The sequence below is a fragment of the Anomaloglossus baeobatrachus genome, chromosome 9 (genome assembly GCF_048569485.1).
Source record: "Anomaloglossus baeobatrachus isolate aAnoBae1 chromosome 9, aAnoBae1.hap1, whole genome shotgun sequence".
In the NCBI taxonomy this organism is placed as follows: Eukaryota; Metazoa; Chordata; class Amphibia; order Anura; family Aromobatidae; genus Anomaloglossus; species Anomaloglossus baeobatrachus.
The window spans coordinates 173,061,845-173,078,207 of NC_134361.1; the positions used below are offsets into that span (position 1 = coordinate 173,061,845).

Sequence of the window (16,363 nt, forward strand, 5' to 3'; positions counted from 1 at the left end):
CCCCCCGCAGCTGTGGTCTGATCGCATGATCGCACCACAGTCGCATGACACTCGCATGACACTCGGCTTCCGCTGTGCTGCGAGCGTGAGCCGAGTGTGATGCGAGGACTCGCAGTAATCCCCATGTGGCCTCAGCCTTATTGTTGCTGAAATTATAATGCTGAAATCCAGAGCCACTTGTATCAGATTACTGCATAACAAAATATCCACCAAAATCTGCAATGTTGAGAGTCTGGTTTCAACAGTATCTCTGCATCATCTAGTGTTTTCTGGTTGACACTGAGATATTCCAGGTAATTCTCTGTTGGCTATAGTTAATGTACAGTTATTACAGTATAGTTATATATATTTTGTAGGTTTTTAATCTATATCTCTTATCTGGACCTATGTGCCTGCATCATTACAGACTAGATGTAGTCTGATCTTGCAGAGTACTCCTTTGAAGTACTTCTTTCAAGCTGACCAATGGAACTATCAGGGCCATGGGGAGACTCGTTACCAGGCCGCGGTTCTGGCCCTGGGACGTCGCAGCAGCGAGGCCCGGTTCCGTGACCCCGCCGGTGTCGTTTAAGAAATAGGAAGGGGATGATGACAGTTTATTTGTGAAGCCACCTGTGGTATACGGCAAGTTAGGTGCAGCCGCTGCGGGATAGGGACCTTTAGGGCAGATGTTGGTGCAGCTGAGATGGTATAGCTTTCCACAGGCAGCTGGGCCCCAGAGCGGATGGGGGTGGTAGTAATCTATGATGGGGGTTGTTGGGCGGGAGGCACAGGTGAATAACGGAGCGACACAGGGATGCAGTCTCAAGGTTTTTTACTCACTGTAGCAGGTTCCAAGGTTACACGACATGCCAGTGACCACCTTTGGAGTACTTGGGCTTCACTGTGATGGGCTCAAGCCGATCCCGGGTAGTTCAGAGGTCGAGCCTGGTACATCTTTCTCAAGTGTGCTCTTCCCTGGCCATCTTCCTGCGCTTGCTCTTCCCTCCTGCCTTGCACCCTCGCTCACTGAACCCTATGCCAATGCCCGTGGACCCTGTTGGGTGGCATGAAGCTCTGTCCCTTGGTCCTTTTGGGTCACCTTCCAGTGAATTTGTGTGCGGATGTGGCTTCAGTGCTTGCAGTCACCACAGCTGCTGGTTTTACTAGTGGAGTACGTAGGTTCTTCTCCTCTAGCCTAGGGACCAGTCGCTGTGTTGCAGCTAAGTCTTTCCACCAGTGGATTATATGTAGAACAAGACCACGGGAAGACTTTGCACTTCCCATGGTCTCTAGGACCCCTTCTCTCTGTGCCCGGGCCGAGCGGTACCAGCTCCAGGCTACGGGTCTTTGCTCCTCCACTGCTCCTCTCCTCTTTCCGACTCACTGACTCTACAGTCCACACTGTGTTCCCACTTTTACTATCGTGTTCTCACATCTAAGTCTCCACCCCCCCAGCCTGGCTTCGGGTATAATCACGCCCTTACCATGTCTGATGAGGTGTTTCTGAGCCCAGGTGTTGTGCATTTGTGTGAACCGTTGGTGACCTCCTCCATACCCAGGATGGAATACCACACCTCTGGATGAGGTGCAGTACCTCTGTGGTGACTGAAGCCTCAGGGGCACCACACATGACTCACAGATCTGCATAAAATAAAGGATATAAATTTACATTGATGCTCCAGTACCTTTACAGAATCTAAGCTAGAACTAAACATACTGAGTGAGATATGGGTGTGTTAGAACTATTGGGGTAAAATCAAATACATTTTGGCCTTTGTTCTAAAGACTATATTTGTTATATCAACAGCCAACTAGCAGAAGAGTAAGTGAAGATGAAACAACCACTGTAGGAGTACGACCTCGGGAGACTTGTATAAGTCTACCTACCACTCCAGATAAGCAAGTGGCCTGGATAAAAGCATTCCCATTTCCAATCCCAGAAGAGAGACGGTGGCATCAGTCCAACTCCATCCAGACTAATATTGTGCCCATTAATGTATCTGGTAGGTTATGAAAATCTTACAATTATTTAAAATGTATCTGTTTACGTTTTATGTAAATTTTCTGACATTTTTGTTTAAACTATTTTTGTGACATACAAGCCATTGTATTGCCATTGTCTCGTCCATCGATGTTATACACTGAGTAGAAATAGACTTACATAAGGCTAACCTGCATATGTATATTTTCAAGATCAAAGTCAGAATGTTTAACCTTGGCTCAGGAAAGCCCCCCTCAAAACAACCAAAATTCCCAAGAATCCCAAGCACTTTTGGAACGAGTTTACTTGCGTTGTGAGATTATCAAACAAATCAAAATTATTTGAAAGTGTCAATTTAGACAAAGAAAAGAAAGTGTGATGCCCTGGCAAAACCAGGTAGTCACACAGTAGAGGCCCCCGCATAACACCATCCCACACAGGGTTACACACAGCCGACCAGAAACCCTAGTCACCCCCCCCCAGGGTAGGAAAGGCACACCAGTGGGCGGGACCAGGCGAATGGAGAACGCCCACCTAGGGGTCTGGCGAACCTGGGGCGGGAAAGCAGTAGTTGAGAGTTGTAGTTCAAGTGGAGTGGAGTGGAGTAGTTGAGGAGGAGAAAGTGAAGGCTGAGACAGAAAGGAAAGGCGTCAGGGTTGGAGCCCCGGCATGCTGGCTAGGTGGCAGATGGTGGTCCGTGTCTGTCAGGAGATGGGAAGATGGCTGCCGGAGATCCGAGGTGGACCGGGACAGGGTTGGAGCCTGCCGGTACCGACACCGGAGAACCGAACCGGAAACCGTGCACAGAGGGGGTAATTGGACTCTGAAGCCAGGACCGGAACCAACGGCCTAGCTAATTAACCAATTGAGGGTAGGATTATAGGTCCTATCCCAACCAAAGTCCCAAAAGCAGACAACAGCCTACCGCAGTGGATAGGGCATCCGCCAGGGCCCGGTAGATCCCACGGGCCAGCGTCAGCGGGCAAGGCTCCCAACAAAAGGACCGGGAGCGGACTCCCGTGTTTCACACCGGGAAGTCCACCACACCAAACACAGAGTGCAGAGGAAAGTGATACAGACCACCAGCCCGGGTGTGGGACCAGATACACCCAACCGCGGCGGCCGGCCACCAGCACTTTGGTTTACCATTGGACTTGTGTGATTCATTTAATCGTGAGTAAACTAACATCCCCCGGTCTGACCGGGTGCGCCGGCCCCTGCAGTCACCATCCTCAGCATAAGAGACACTGGACCCCGGGGCATCTATCCCTACCCACGGAGGGGTCAACATCCAGCTGCCATCCCATTGTCCCCCGGGTGCCCCACAACAGCAGCGGTGGTGCCACATTTCACCACACACCGTGAGTGGCGACACAGACAGTTTACGGCAAATCCCGTACAAATACGTCCCCTTTTTATTTGAAATGTCAGCGCGACCCCCGGGTCCGGTAGAATCCCTCGAGCCACACTGCGGATCCAGATCCGAGCAGCCCGGCTGCTGGCACGGGGGCGGCACAAAAGCAATATCCAACATGCTACCAAAAGCCTGCCTTAACGTCACTTTCATAGCTGTGATAGGAATTTGACAACTGTTACTAGAAGTAAGCTGACTGGTATTCCTAGGAAGTTCACAATACGCAAGAACGTTCTTCAAACAGTACCTGTGTTCAGGATGTGGATAGGTAACCTCTGGTGGCAGTTTACCTTCTGTGCATTTGTAGGCAGATGCTTAGACAGACTAACAGTTCTCTGGGCCCCAGAACAAAAACAAGGGTCTCTTACTTAAATGAAACCAATCACCAGGATTTTCGTATATAACCTAAAGCCAGGCTGATCCTATACATACCTTTAGGTGTCAACTCAGATGTTTAGGTTTTGAAATCCAAGAAAGTAAAGTTTATAAAATCAGCAGCTTCTTGAGTGACAGCAGCTGAGGATCAGATAATATCTGTGGGGGTAGGCATAGTTATCCCCTCCCTCTGTTAGTGTTAGAATTAGCATAAGCATTACACAATAGACCTAGCAGGACCGGTGGTGAGGTCATACCCATGTGACCAGAAGGGGGCCTCAACCAACAAAGCTGATACCAGAAAACAATATTTTTCTGTAGGCTGAGGCCACACCCCTTCTGGTCACATAGCTATGACCTCACACAGGTCCTGCTAGATCGATTTTATAATACTTATGCTAATTCTAACAGGGGAAGGGGATAACTATGAATTCCCCCCAGATATTATCTGGAACTCAAGAAGCTGATGATTTATAAACTTTACTTTCTTGAATTTCAAAACCTAAACATCTGAGCTGACCACTACAGGTATGTGTAGAATCAGCCTGATAGTGCCATTATAGCACTGGGTTTAGGTTATTTACGAAAATCCTGATGATTTTGAATTTTTTTTTGTCAGTCTATAAAAGTGGCGTAAGACTGTGACATCACTGTTCCCAGCAGCAACCTGGGAGTCAGAGGTGCATCCAGGCATTGTGCCCATGCTGTTCCCATTCCATTTGAGTGCTGCTTCCATCCATTTCCCCCCCAGACCTCTTGGGAGGGTTGGCCGGAAAAATGGGAAATCAAGCTTCCCATTGACCTCCTTTATGTTCGTTACTTGAGATGAGCACATTACAAATTGCTTGGCTTAGGTATGAGCACCTGAGCATTTTAGTGCTCACCCATCACTAGTTGGCAAGCAGATATCTGGGAGTGCACACCTACCGTATATCATGTACACACAGTGACAGATATTTGCCAGTGCAATGTAGAAGAAGTAGAAGGAGTATTAAGAATACGACAAGCAGTAGTGGCAGATGATGATGATGGTGAGGATACTGACCAGGTACTACTGGAGAATGCAGCTGACAGAAAGATAAGTGTGAGGAGATGGTGAAGGAGTAGAAATCAAGGCTTGTTCTGATTGCTGATCAACTTTCTTTTCCAAATGAGCAGGTAATGTTGCTTCATGTGCTGATGGAGAGCCGTAGTTCCTGCGTGCCAGCATGGCCTTATTTTCCTCCTAAAAAGCCTACAGAGTGCCTAAGAATCATTTCTCAGCAACGTACAAAAAAACTTAAAGACACAAGATGTCTACACATTCGACTCGCAACTCAACAACATGTGCATCTTTTGCCCATAGTATCTTTCAGCCACACATTACCTGCACTATGTATTACCGAGGCTAAAAACTCCCTCCTGTGATTATATCTCATCCTTGGCTCGACACCCCTTTCTGGTTCCCATGTCATGTCTACTACAAAGTCATCATCACCATTTCTTCTCTGATTCAACTGACTGCTGCCTCTGTGTGGGAAATTGCCTGAGCTCCTTGGCCCACTCCTCACATACCTCCCATTTCTAGATTTGCTATGGCTCAAAGCACTGCCAGGGCCCCTACAACTACAGCTTACAAGCCAACGACATAGCTAGAGATTAGAATCAAGGCCCCCATGTCTATGTTATCCAAATAAAAAGTCTGACAGTCCATCTCTTTCAGTAAATCAGTTGGAAGAAGTTGTCCTGGTATGTTCCTTAGTCACCAGGGTGTTGTATGTTAGTGGAATAAGCGGCAGAACAGAAACAGGTGTCACTCAAGGAATTGAAATTCTACTATGTACATTTAAAGGGTTGTCTACCACTTGGGCAACCCCTCCTCAATTACTATATTGCCCATTATAAAATCACATCAGCCTATACTCATATACTGTGCAAGCGCTGTTCTAGCGATGATGGCACTGGTTTCCCCAGACTCACGTGATATTATATTATTTGAGCCTTGCAGCCATACAGAGGTTGTTTCACTTTCACTTCCTTTGGACGAAAGCGACAACTGGAAGCTGCTGCTTTCTAGATTCTTGCGAATGACAGTTATGTCTGAAGGAAGTGACAGTGAAGTGGCCACTAATTGGCTTCCGGGCTAATGCTCATTAATGTTATGTGAGCTCCAGAAGACCAGGCGCCAATGGCTCAGGAATGATTCCAGCATCGGAGGTCACTATAGGCTGCTCAGAGCAGATAAAAGTATTGTAGTGCGCCTGCACAGGACCTCAATACTGGTCTGTGTGCATGACGTAGGACGCGTCATGCACGCCGGCTTCAGAAGAAGGAGGACCATGATGGCCGAAAGAGGAGGCGCCGGTCCCGGAGAATGGAGATGCCCATTCGACCAATCTGCACCGGAGCGACCTTCTAGGTGAGTATTATACAGTGTTTTTTATGTTCTACACAGCAGCCTGGGCTCTTATATACAGTATGTTAGAATTATTTATATAAGAGTCCACTGGTGGTGTCCACAGCTTATAGGCCCCAAATCTGGTGACAGGTTCCCTTTAAGTGTTATGGTGGCATAGGAGGTGAACTGAGCAAAACACTGTCTCAAGCTGATGGAATAGATGTCAGAGGTAACTTCACTGTGGTTACTGACATGAGTGATGTGACATATATTTCTTTACACTCTACGCTTTCTCCTACCGGTACACTTTGCTAGACACAAAGAAGACAAAGTGTGACCTGATACTACTACTGCCATGGAAGCCCAGGCGGTTGTGCCTGATGTCACGTGAGCCCACTCTCTGTTCAGCAATGTGTGGAATAGCATCAGGCATATTTTTTTATTTTTTACAATCCACGTGAATCGAATTGCAAATTGTCCGAATTTGTCATGACCCGTGTTATCCAGACTCAAGGTCAATTCACAGTGGATGAATTTGATTATCTGTAATGATGACATTACAGTAATGACCACCATTATACATATGATATAGACAGCTGGCTGAAGATAAAGTCCAGCCTCCATTAGAATCTTTTCGTGCTTATACACATTTTTAAAGAGTTGATTTGCAACACAGTTAATTATCAATCTTCAAAAGTAATTTCATTGTATCCACCATTTCATTAGGATAGAATCAGGCATGTTATTTCTCATTTGTCATCATTCAAGAATTCTGTCACACATTATTAGATTAGCGAATGTTATGCTGATTTTTGGTATCTAGTAGGGCTTGTTTATGGATTTGGTAGCTGTCATTACAAGCAGTATGAAAGCATACACGATCATGAATACATTTATCATCTAACTAGATTCATTTTAGAGACAAGCATTACTAAATGCCCTTAACATGGAGTGGACATCTATCTTATGTGTAGAGCGTTGGGGGTTGGTATTCATGGGCGGGGGGAATCACTCCGGACACCCTGGTACACTACATCGCAAACACGGTCCTGGAAGAGTGTCTGGACTTGTGTCGTGTAGGGTGTTATCCCATGCAAGCCGCATTCTGCCGTTGATATCGGCTGACCAGGACTGGATAATGGCTCATACTCACAAGGAAAATAAAATAAGTAATATTGGGATCATCAAAATAATTTATTTTTTGTACACTGCACTGTGCCAAGTATGTATACTCGTTGAGCTCTCTTTCTATTAGTGCCCTTAGGTCTCTTTTCCTTTTGGTACTCACAAGGAGACCAAATGTCCATTTCAAACAGCAACTTTTTACTCAGCGGTTCATTCTTTGTAACGTTCTTGACACTTCAGATAGAGGGGACACATCTTTCAGCATGTTATAGTTCTACAGAGCACATATAGACACAGTCTTAGTTTCGACTGGGTTGTTTCTGATCTCACTGGCCCTGTGAGGTCCAGGACAACCAACGTCAGTGCTACGGTACAACCCGTGATGGTAACTTTCTCTTGCAGAGCTTCCACACCTATTTGCTATACAGGGGTGAGGATCAGGGGTCCCACCACCATGGTCTGAATAGAGCCTTGCAGTCTCAGACTTGGGGAAATACCTTGCGCTCACAGCTAGAGGATAATCTACTCGGATATGCCAACTACAGTCACACACTAGTTAGTAAGAACCGTTACCTTCACGGTTAATTGGTCTTGCCACTAGAGTCCTTTTCTCTGGCTCCTATTGTATGAGGCCATTCTATTCAAGGATTGGTCTTTTGTTTCCAACACTTTCGCACTCTGTGACTCAGTCAACTCCTAAAGTTCACGCTATCTCGTCTCCATTCTCCATTCCTTTCTCTGTTGCCACAAGCCACCCACTGTATGCGACCTTCACAACCACCAGACTGTCTGTCCATCACTATCATTCCCTAGATCTTCACTTCCCAAATTCAACAAACCGTTCATTACCCTGTCAACTGTCCCCACCAATTGTGGGCTAGTCCCAACACTTAAAGGGAACCTCTCACCAGATTTGGCGAATATAAGCTGCGGCCACCACCATCGGGCTCTTATTTACAGCATTCTAACATACTGTATATTAGAGCCCAGGCCGCTGTGTAGAATGTAAAAATCACTTTATAATACTCACCTAAGCGGTTGGTGCGGTGCAGACTGGTCGGATGGGTGTCTCTATTCTCCATGTCCGGAGCCTTCTCTTTCGGCCATCTTTGTCCTCCTTCTCATGAAGCCTGGGTGCATGACGCATCCTACGTCATGCACACAGGGCGGCATTGAGGTCCCGAGCATGCGCACTACAATACTTTGATCTGCCCTGCTCAGGGCAGATCAAAGTGTCCCTGCGCAGGACCTCATTGCCGGCTAGTATGTTCATGAATTTGATGTTCAGTTCTTGCCATGCCCCATCCCTCCCCAGCTCTGCCCACTTTGTTGGAGCTGGGCAAAAATGCTATGAAAACATAAAAAATCCTAAAATGTTGTGCAGCTTTGTATTGGAGAAAAAAAAATGCAACTTTTCAAAATTTCCATGAATCAGGGCCTTAAGGGGGCTTTACACGCTACGATATCGTTAATGTTTTGTCGTCGGGGTCAAGTTGTTAGTAACGCACATCCGGCGTCATTAACGATATCGCAGCGTGTGACACTGACCAGCGACCTTAAGCGACCTCAAAAATGGTGAAAATCGTTCACCATGGAGAGGTCGTCCCAAACTCAAAAATCGGTAAGGGTTGTTTTTCCAGGTGGTTCATCGCTCATGCGGCAGCACACATCGCTATGTGTGACACCGCAGGAGCGAGGAACGTCTCCTTACCTGCCGCCGGCCACAATGCGGAAGGAAGGAGGTGGGCGGGATGTTACGTCCTGCTCATCTCCGCCCCTCCGCTTTGATTGGCCGGCCACTTAGTGACCTTGCGGTGACGTCGCTGTGATGCCGAACGTCCCTCCCCCTTGAAGGAGGAATTGTTCGGCAGTCACAGCGACGCCGCCGACCAGGTAAGTATGTGTGAAGCTGCGTAGCGATAATGTTTAATTGCTAGCGATATCGCTACCGTGTCTACCCTTTAGACTAGACAGACTAAAGATTTGTCACATTTGTGTAATAGTATTAATCACTGTTAATCACTATAAAAGTTTAAGACTTCACTGCACTAGTTTGCCATGTCACAGCAGTATACAGTTTTGATAAATATGCCCCAATATTTAATCTCTAGAATAAAGTTCTTTATGTCCATATGGCTACTAATAACAGAACCTCTGAACTGCTGTAAACAGAGCATCTAGCCTTCATAATCATGTACAGTTAGGATTAAGTAGGTGGATAGAGCTTGTATAAGAGAGCGGAAACATACACTAACAAGCAAAAGGTAACAATGTTCTGAAATTTCTCTTGGGAATCAACCTAATAACACACTGAGTTATAAGGGAATGTGAGAACAGGTTGTAATTTGTAGTATAAAGCAAGAAAAAGATTTTTCCACCTGCAGGAGCAAAACAGCAACAATGCAGTGATATTATGAGAATCTGCATAAGTAATCATATGCTAAATAGCTGCAAGTCAAATTTATGTATGAGATAGCCAAGATGATTGTCTATAAATTGAGGGTAATCTCACGCTCAAAGCCATAGAGGATGGTGAGATAATGAGGCTGAAGCTCAAAATTTTAAAACATTGTTACCCTTTTGCTGGTTGGTGTATGTAAGCACTGCATGAGGTTATTACCTCTGTTAAGGTAATTGGGTACTTTTGTAGAATAGTTTAAGTTAGTATGCACCTTATAGGCACAATCATATTAAAAAGGATCATTGCAGAGTTCGCATATGCTGTCCAAGGAAGCAAAAAAAAAAAATCATGAATACTTCAATTATAGCACAGCACTGCATGATACATAGTGTTCAAAATGTCATGTAGTTTATTGTAATCTCAATAAAAAGAAAGCACTTCAACCATGTATGGGCTGGGTCTAAAATTCTGCCCTGGCATTCAAAAGAATGGAGAAGGTGAGGATACCGTAGGTGAGGGTGGAGGTGGTCGTGCGGTTCTATGGAGGACTGAGAGTTACTGCAGGTTGTAGGCTTGTCGGAAGAGGTGGGTCTTCAGGTTCTTTTTGAAGCTTGTCAAGGTACGCGAGAGCCTGATATGTTGTGGCAGAGCATTCCAGAGTATGGGGAAGGCACGGGAGAAATCTTGGATGCGATTGTAGGAAAAGGAGATGAGAGGGGAGTAGAGAAGATCTTGTGAGGATCGAATGTTACAGTGTCATGGTAAACTATAAATAGTAAGATAGAAATTATTATCCAATAAAGTCAACTTTTTTTTAACTTCTAAATATACAAAGGTTATTTTAGGGAACATTGGTGAACCTGTTAGATGTGGAAAATATCCCATTATATTCCAAGGTAACACACTATACAGATCTTTGACAAAAAAAGAAAATATTCTGAAGAAGAGACCTGGCATAACCTAGGCATTCCTTTACTTTTCCTGTTATTCTATCAGGAGAAAACATAAAATAGTTATTATTAGGAAACTTGCACTGTTTCCTGAAACACAATCCAGACATAATGAAAATACCTTCCTGTCTTTCAAATAACATCAACTAAGGGACAGTTTACTAGAACTATCATATGTGTCCTGATGGGGCCAATGATATAAAGTGTATTCTATGAATATTGTATGAATTGTGCCCAGAATGTCTTTATTTGCTAGCCAGTAACAAATAGAGCTGACTCCAGGTTACAATAATTACAGCTCTGAGACTTTTGTATATTATTACATACACAACAGTTTATTTAGCCTCCGTTGGATTTAATTAGGCCAAACGTCTAGAGGCGCTGCCCAGCTCCAGCTTTTTCTAGTGAGGTTGCAGTTCTGAATCCATTTGGACATAGAGCGGCAATGTGGGGGACAATTCACAGATTCTTGCATCTGCAAATAAAAGACCGTTCAAAGTTCCTTACACATAAGCATTGTATAGATGGATATATGGATTTCTCATCAGTTTAAGGATGAATTTGTACCGCCCCAACAACGGTCAAACTGCTCGGATCCGGGTGTCGCTACTCGTGGATCGAGGGTCTCCGGACCTAGGGGCTCATGGTCACTCTAAAATGTAATGGGGGGATTATTTACAGGGGATTAGATAGTTTGTGATGCCACCTGTGGTGTGCGGTAATTGGGAGTACCACCGCTGCCGTTGGGAGTACCCGGGGTGATGGAGTGGGGCAGCAAGATGACGTTACCCTCCACGGGTAGGAGTAGGCCCCGGGACTCTGCATGGTGATGCGGGGACGCAGTGCAGGGGTCAGTCAGGTACTCAGTAATGAAACAGACGCTGACAAGAGAGTAAACCAAGTCTCTGACTGCCGTTGCCTCTCGAGAGGAGCTCGTCAGGGTCCCGTCCCCTGCAGCACTACCTGGTGGTCCGTAACCTGCCTCCTGGCACAAAATTTTAGATTGTCCGTTGTGGCCCAGTAGCTTGGAGCTTTCCGGGCCACGCTCCCCACTATGGCTAAGTGAAGGAGCCTGCTCTCAGGAGCTCACGCTTGGGATTTCAGTGGGCCGCTTGCTAGGAAAGCCCTATCCTCCTCGTTGCACTAGTGCCCCCGATCTCTGAGCTTGGTGGGAACAGTCCATAAAGGCCCTGTCCTCCGCAGGTTAATTGCCGGGTCGCCTGAAGCTTCTCCCCCCGACCTAAGGTCCGTGTACCCCAACGTGCCTTTGGTCCCAGACTGGTGATAGGACCAGGCTGCTGACCATCCTCCTTGACGGGTTCCAGGCACCTAGCCTCAATCCCCTGTGACCGGGGTTCCTAGTCCTCTAGGTCCAGACCACCGTCTGCGACCTAGTTTACTTCTCCCCTGGGAGCTCCAACTCCCAGCTTCCTCAGAGCTCCTCACAGCTCGAGGGCTACCACTAAACTCAACTTGACACCTCCCACCTCCCTGTCTGACCCCTAGGTGGGCGGCCCTTTTTCTGCTTAAGCAGCCTACTGGTGTGCCTGACAAGTGTGGTGCAAAGTGTATCTAGGATTTGTGAATGCGGATTGTGCAGAACCCTGTGACGACCCGAATAGTCCAGGGCGTCACACATTACTGTATTGCTGCATCTTTGAGTAAACAATGTAAATTTCCTTCCAATAATGCAACTCCCCTAAGGTCTATATTTCCAACTGAGTATATACTGTGTTTCCCTGAAAATAAGACAGGATTTTAAAAAAATTTTTGGTCTGAAAAATGGCTTAGGGGCAGGGCATATTTCCAGGGGTGGTTTTTTTTCTTTTTTTTTTTCCATGAAAAAAATATACATCTATGTTCAGCTCTGTACACACGTGTTGGCACTGTGGCATCAGACTCTGTTCACACTGCAGAGTCTGACAAGCAACCTGAGGCTTCAGGATTGGTCAGCCAGAGCCGGACGTTGGCTTTTTCGGTTCACTGGTCTTCAGCTCTACAGGAGTAAATTCCTAATAAACAAAGAGCAAACAAAAAGCACATTTCAGATAAAATAATTGTAAATATATACCCAGATTCATGGATAATGGCTAATACAGAAATCAAGATTGAAGAAAAGAAAAATTCTGTACATAAGAAAACAAGTAATTAAAAATACAAATCTTTATTAGAACAATGTTAAAAGTAACAATTAAAGATATTGTAAACAGTGGTCAGCAGGTGGCGCCAAGAAACCATAACACGAGAACTGCAACATAGGATAATAATTAGTGTAGGGATTCTCATCAATCCAAAAAACCCTGACAGTGACAATATAGAAAGATGAAAACCAAGAGTGGTTTAAGAGTCAAAGAGGTGCAGAAACTGCCGTCACTGTCAGAACGGAGTAAGGAGGATCCCAGCAAATAAATATAAATTTAAAATAAAAACCAAATGAATAGCAGTGAATACCTCGTATAGGTAAGAGCGCCAACACCGTCCCTACATGCACGTTTCGGTATACCATCTTCCCTGGAAGAAGGCGTATACCGAAATGTGCATGTAGAAGGAAACATGTAAAAAAGTCCTGCTGTAGTCTAATTACTTGTTACATGTATAGCAGAAGCTGCCTGTACAGTTTTTCTGAACTGTAATTAGGGCATAGTTTTGGAACATGGCTTATATTTCAAGCATACTTCCATAATACTGAAATATACCGTAATGCTAGGGCTTAATTTTAAGGTAGGTGTTATATTCAGGAAAACAAGGTAGTACACTAGCATTTTCAGCCTTATATCCACAAAGCTAACTTTCAGATATCCATTTTTCACATACATCTTGTGTCTCAGTTTTTCATGGATAGAACAATTGCCCATTAGCGTCTATGGGTCTGTTCACAAGTCTGTTTTTTTGAGAACTATGGTGCATTCTCTAAATTATTCAACACCAAGCCAATTATTACAAAACCTCTGGCAACAAAAGTGAGTACACACCTAAGTAAAAATGGCCAAATTGTGCCAAAAGTGTCAATATTCTGCATGACCACCATTATTTTCCAGCACTGCCTTAACTCTCTTGGGCATCTAGAGCTTCACAAGACCAACTAGGATCCTCTTCCACTCTTCCATGATGTCATCATGGATCTGGTGGAAGTTAGAGACCTTGCACTCCTCTACCTTCCATGGAGGAGTTCCCAGAGATGCTCAATAGGGTTTAGGTCTGGAGACATGGTTGGCCAGTCCAGCACTTTTAGCCTCAGTTTTGTTTAGCAAGGCAGTGGTCATCTTGGAGGTGTGTTTGGAGTTGTTATCATGATGGAATACTATCCATCAGCCCAGTTTCTGAAGAGAGGGGATCATGTTCATGGGGATATGCCCCATTTTACTGTTCCTCTAAATTTTCTGCTAATTTGTTTGAAAGGGCCATATAAACTTAAAACACATATAAAAAAGCAGAAATTAAATGTAAGAATATACAATATCTAGGTATTCATATTATGAACACCTTGTAGAAGAAATCTCATTATCTTTCCTTAGGAAACTGACCGTGGAAACTACTGGATTTCAATAATACTAGTGGTTTTTGAACAATGCTTGTTTTGCATCGCGAGAGAGAATGCAGAGAGGTTGCTGAGGGCTGTTATGTGTCTATAAGTCTACAGGCCTTTGTCTTCGCCAAGATATTAATATACAGGGCTGCCATAATAAACTGAATCCTTGCTCTTGAATAAGTGAAAAAGCCTAGCCCCGACTGTTTCCTTAAGCAGGTAATGATACCTGCCATTCGTCCTTCTCTTGAGATTCACCTGATTATCACACGACAATCAAATAATGTCCGTAAAATAAAAATGTAATTTCCTTTGCAGAATAGCATTTGACATTCCTGTGCCCTCATAGTAAAAATAATAGCTTCACTTAGATTCTTTTATATTATCTCTCTTCCTCTTTTACTAACAAACAGCTATATGGAATTGGAAGGAACTGACGTTACATACTGTATTTTTCGTTTTATAAGATGCACTGGATTATAAGACACAGCCCAAATTTAGAGATAAAAAAAAGGAGGAGAGGACGGGAGCGGTGGTGGAGTGGAGTCACAGGAGGCAGGGGCAGTGCTGTTGGGGTCTGTGCTGGCAGCGGTGGGGTCTGTGCTGGCAGCGGTGGGGTCTGTGCTGGCAGTGGTGGGGTCTGTGCTGGCAGCAGTGGGTCTGTGCTGGCAGTGGAAGCTGTGGTGGCTGTGTGGAGGAGGCCGGTGCGGCGGGTGTCCCAGATGCTCTGTTGGCAGTCCAGGCTTCAAAGAAATGGCTCCCGGCGTGGCATGTGCGCAGATGGAGCTCTCAGCTGAGAGCTCCATCTGCGTATGTGCTAACTCCTGATGCCATCATTTCAAGCCTGAGCATCTGGGACACCCGCTGCACAGCCACTGTGTCGCGGGCACAGGGGACGCGCTCGCCACGCTCGGGTCCGGGGCTTCTGCTGCTGCTCGGTGGCTCGAGCGGTGGGCCGGACCCGGGGACTCGAGCAGCGCTCCTCGTCCACGAGTGAAAAGGGGGGTGGTTTGTTTAGGAAGATAGTTTGTGACGCCACCCACGGATCGTGGTGATTATTAGCACCAGCGCTGCTGGTGACTGGGATCCCGGGAAGGATGGTAGGGAGCAACTAGGATGTTGTCCCCTCCGTGGGTAGGGGTTGGTGATCCCGGGGCCCGGTGGTGATACGGGGAGGCTGGATGGCTGGAGGTGCAGGGTTGCAGGGACAGCGCGGCGCGGTGCCGGATAGCACTGGTGTACTCACTCAGACAGTCAATGACAGAGTCTCTGGTAAACCAAACGACTGGATGGACGGGTCCCGCAACCGGCTGCAGTGTTGTGCTCTCCCCGGACGGCTGATGGTGGCTGTCTTTCCCTGCACCTGTTAGAATGTTCCGACTCCTGTGGTTGCCCACCGGTAGTCCGCTCCCCGGCGTATAGGTGCCGTAGGAGCCCGTTTTGCCCGCAGGCGCTGTCCCTTGGATCTCTAGCCTATGGCGGTGGCTGTATATCCTCTCGGTGTGGACTGTTGCCTTCTGTCGGGTCTTGGTTGTTGGGAAACCCCTGGGGTTCCGGTCACACTCGGATTTGACCGTTGTTGGCGGCTCCAAGCCTAGTCGGGGTCCAATGGCCCTGCCTGTGTGCTTAACTTAACTCCGCTCCCCGGTTCGGTATCGGCGGGCCAACGCCCGACCCCGGTCCTACGGCTCTGCAGAGATTCACTAGCTCCTGCAGACGGCCACCACCATCTGCCAACCTTGCTGTTTGTGTCTGGGCCCCTACCCAAACACCAACAGTTTGTGTCCTCTCACTTTCACCTCCAAAACAGAAACTGTCTCTTTTCCCGCCTCCAGACCTGTGAACTCCTCGGTGGGTGGGGCAAACCGCCTGGCTCCGCCCCACCTGGTGTGGACATCAGATCCTGGAGGAAGGCAACAAGGGTTTTTGTCTGACTGGTGTAACTGTCTAGGGGAGGGGGTGTGTGTGTTGTTATGTCTGTGACTACCTGGCTAGTCCAGGGTGTCACAACTGCAGCTTTCGCTGCCAGCACAGCCACCGCAGCCTGCACAGCCAGCCGCCCGCACAGTGAGGCAGCCAGCCATGTGCCCACACAGAGAGGCAGCCAGCTGGCTGCCAGCCCACACAGACAGGTAACCGGCAACCTGCACAGAGAGGCACCCGGCCACCCAGCCACCCGCACAGACAACCCCCTGCGCCAATTCTCCACCACCCGGTAAGCTATATTCGGAT

At 46.6% G+C, this 16,363-nt stretch overlaps 1 protein-coding gene across 3 annotated transcripts in view; it reads left to right on the forward strand.

The window, feature by feature from the left end:
* NHSL2 (NHS like 2) overlaps nucleotides 1–16,363 on the forward strand; it is a 409,644-nt gene that overhangs the window by 371,298 nt on the left and 21,983 nt on the right. For all 3 annotated transcript variants that reach the window (XM_075324044.1, XM_075324045.1, XM_075324046.1), the window contains exon 4: nucleotides 1,790–1,985. In XM_075324044.1, coding sequence (XP_075180159.1) covers nucleotides 1,790–1,985 — 196 coding nt within the window. The remainder of the gene's footprint in view (nucleotides 1–1,789; nucleotides 1,986–16,363) is intronic.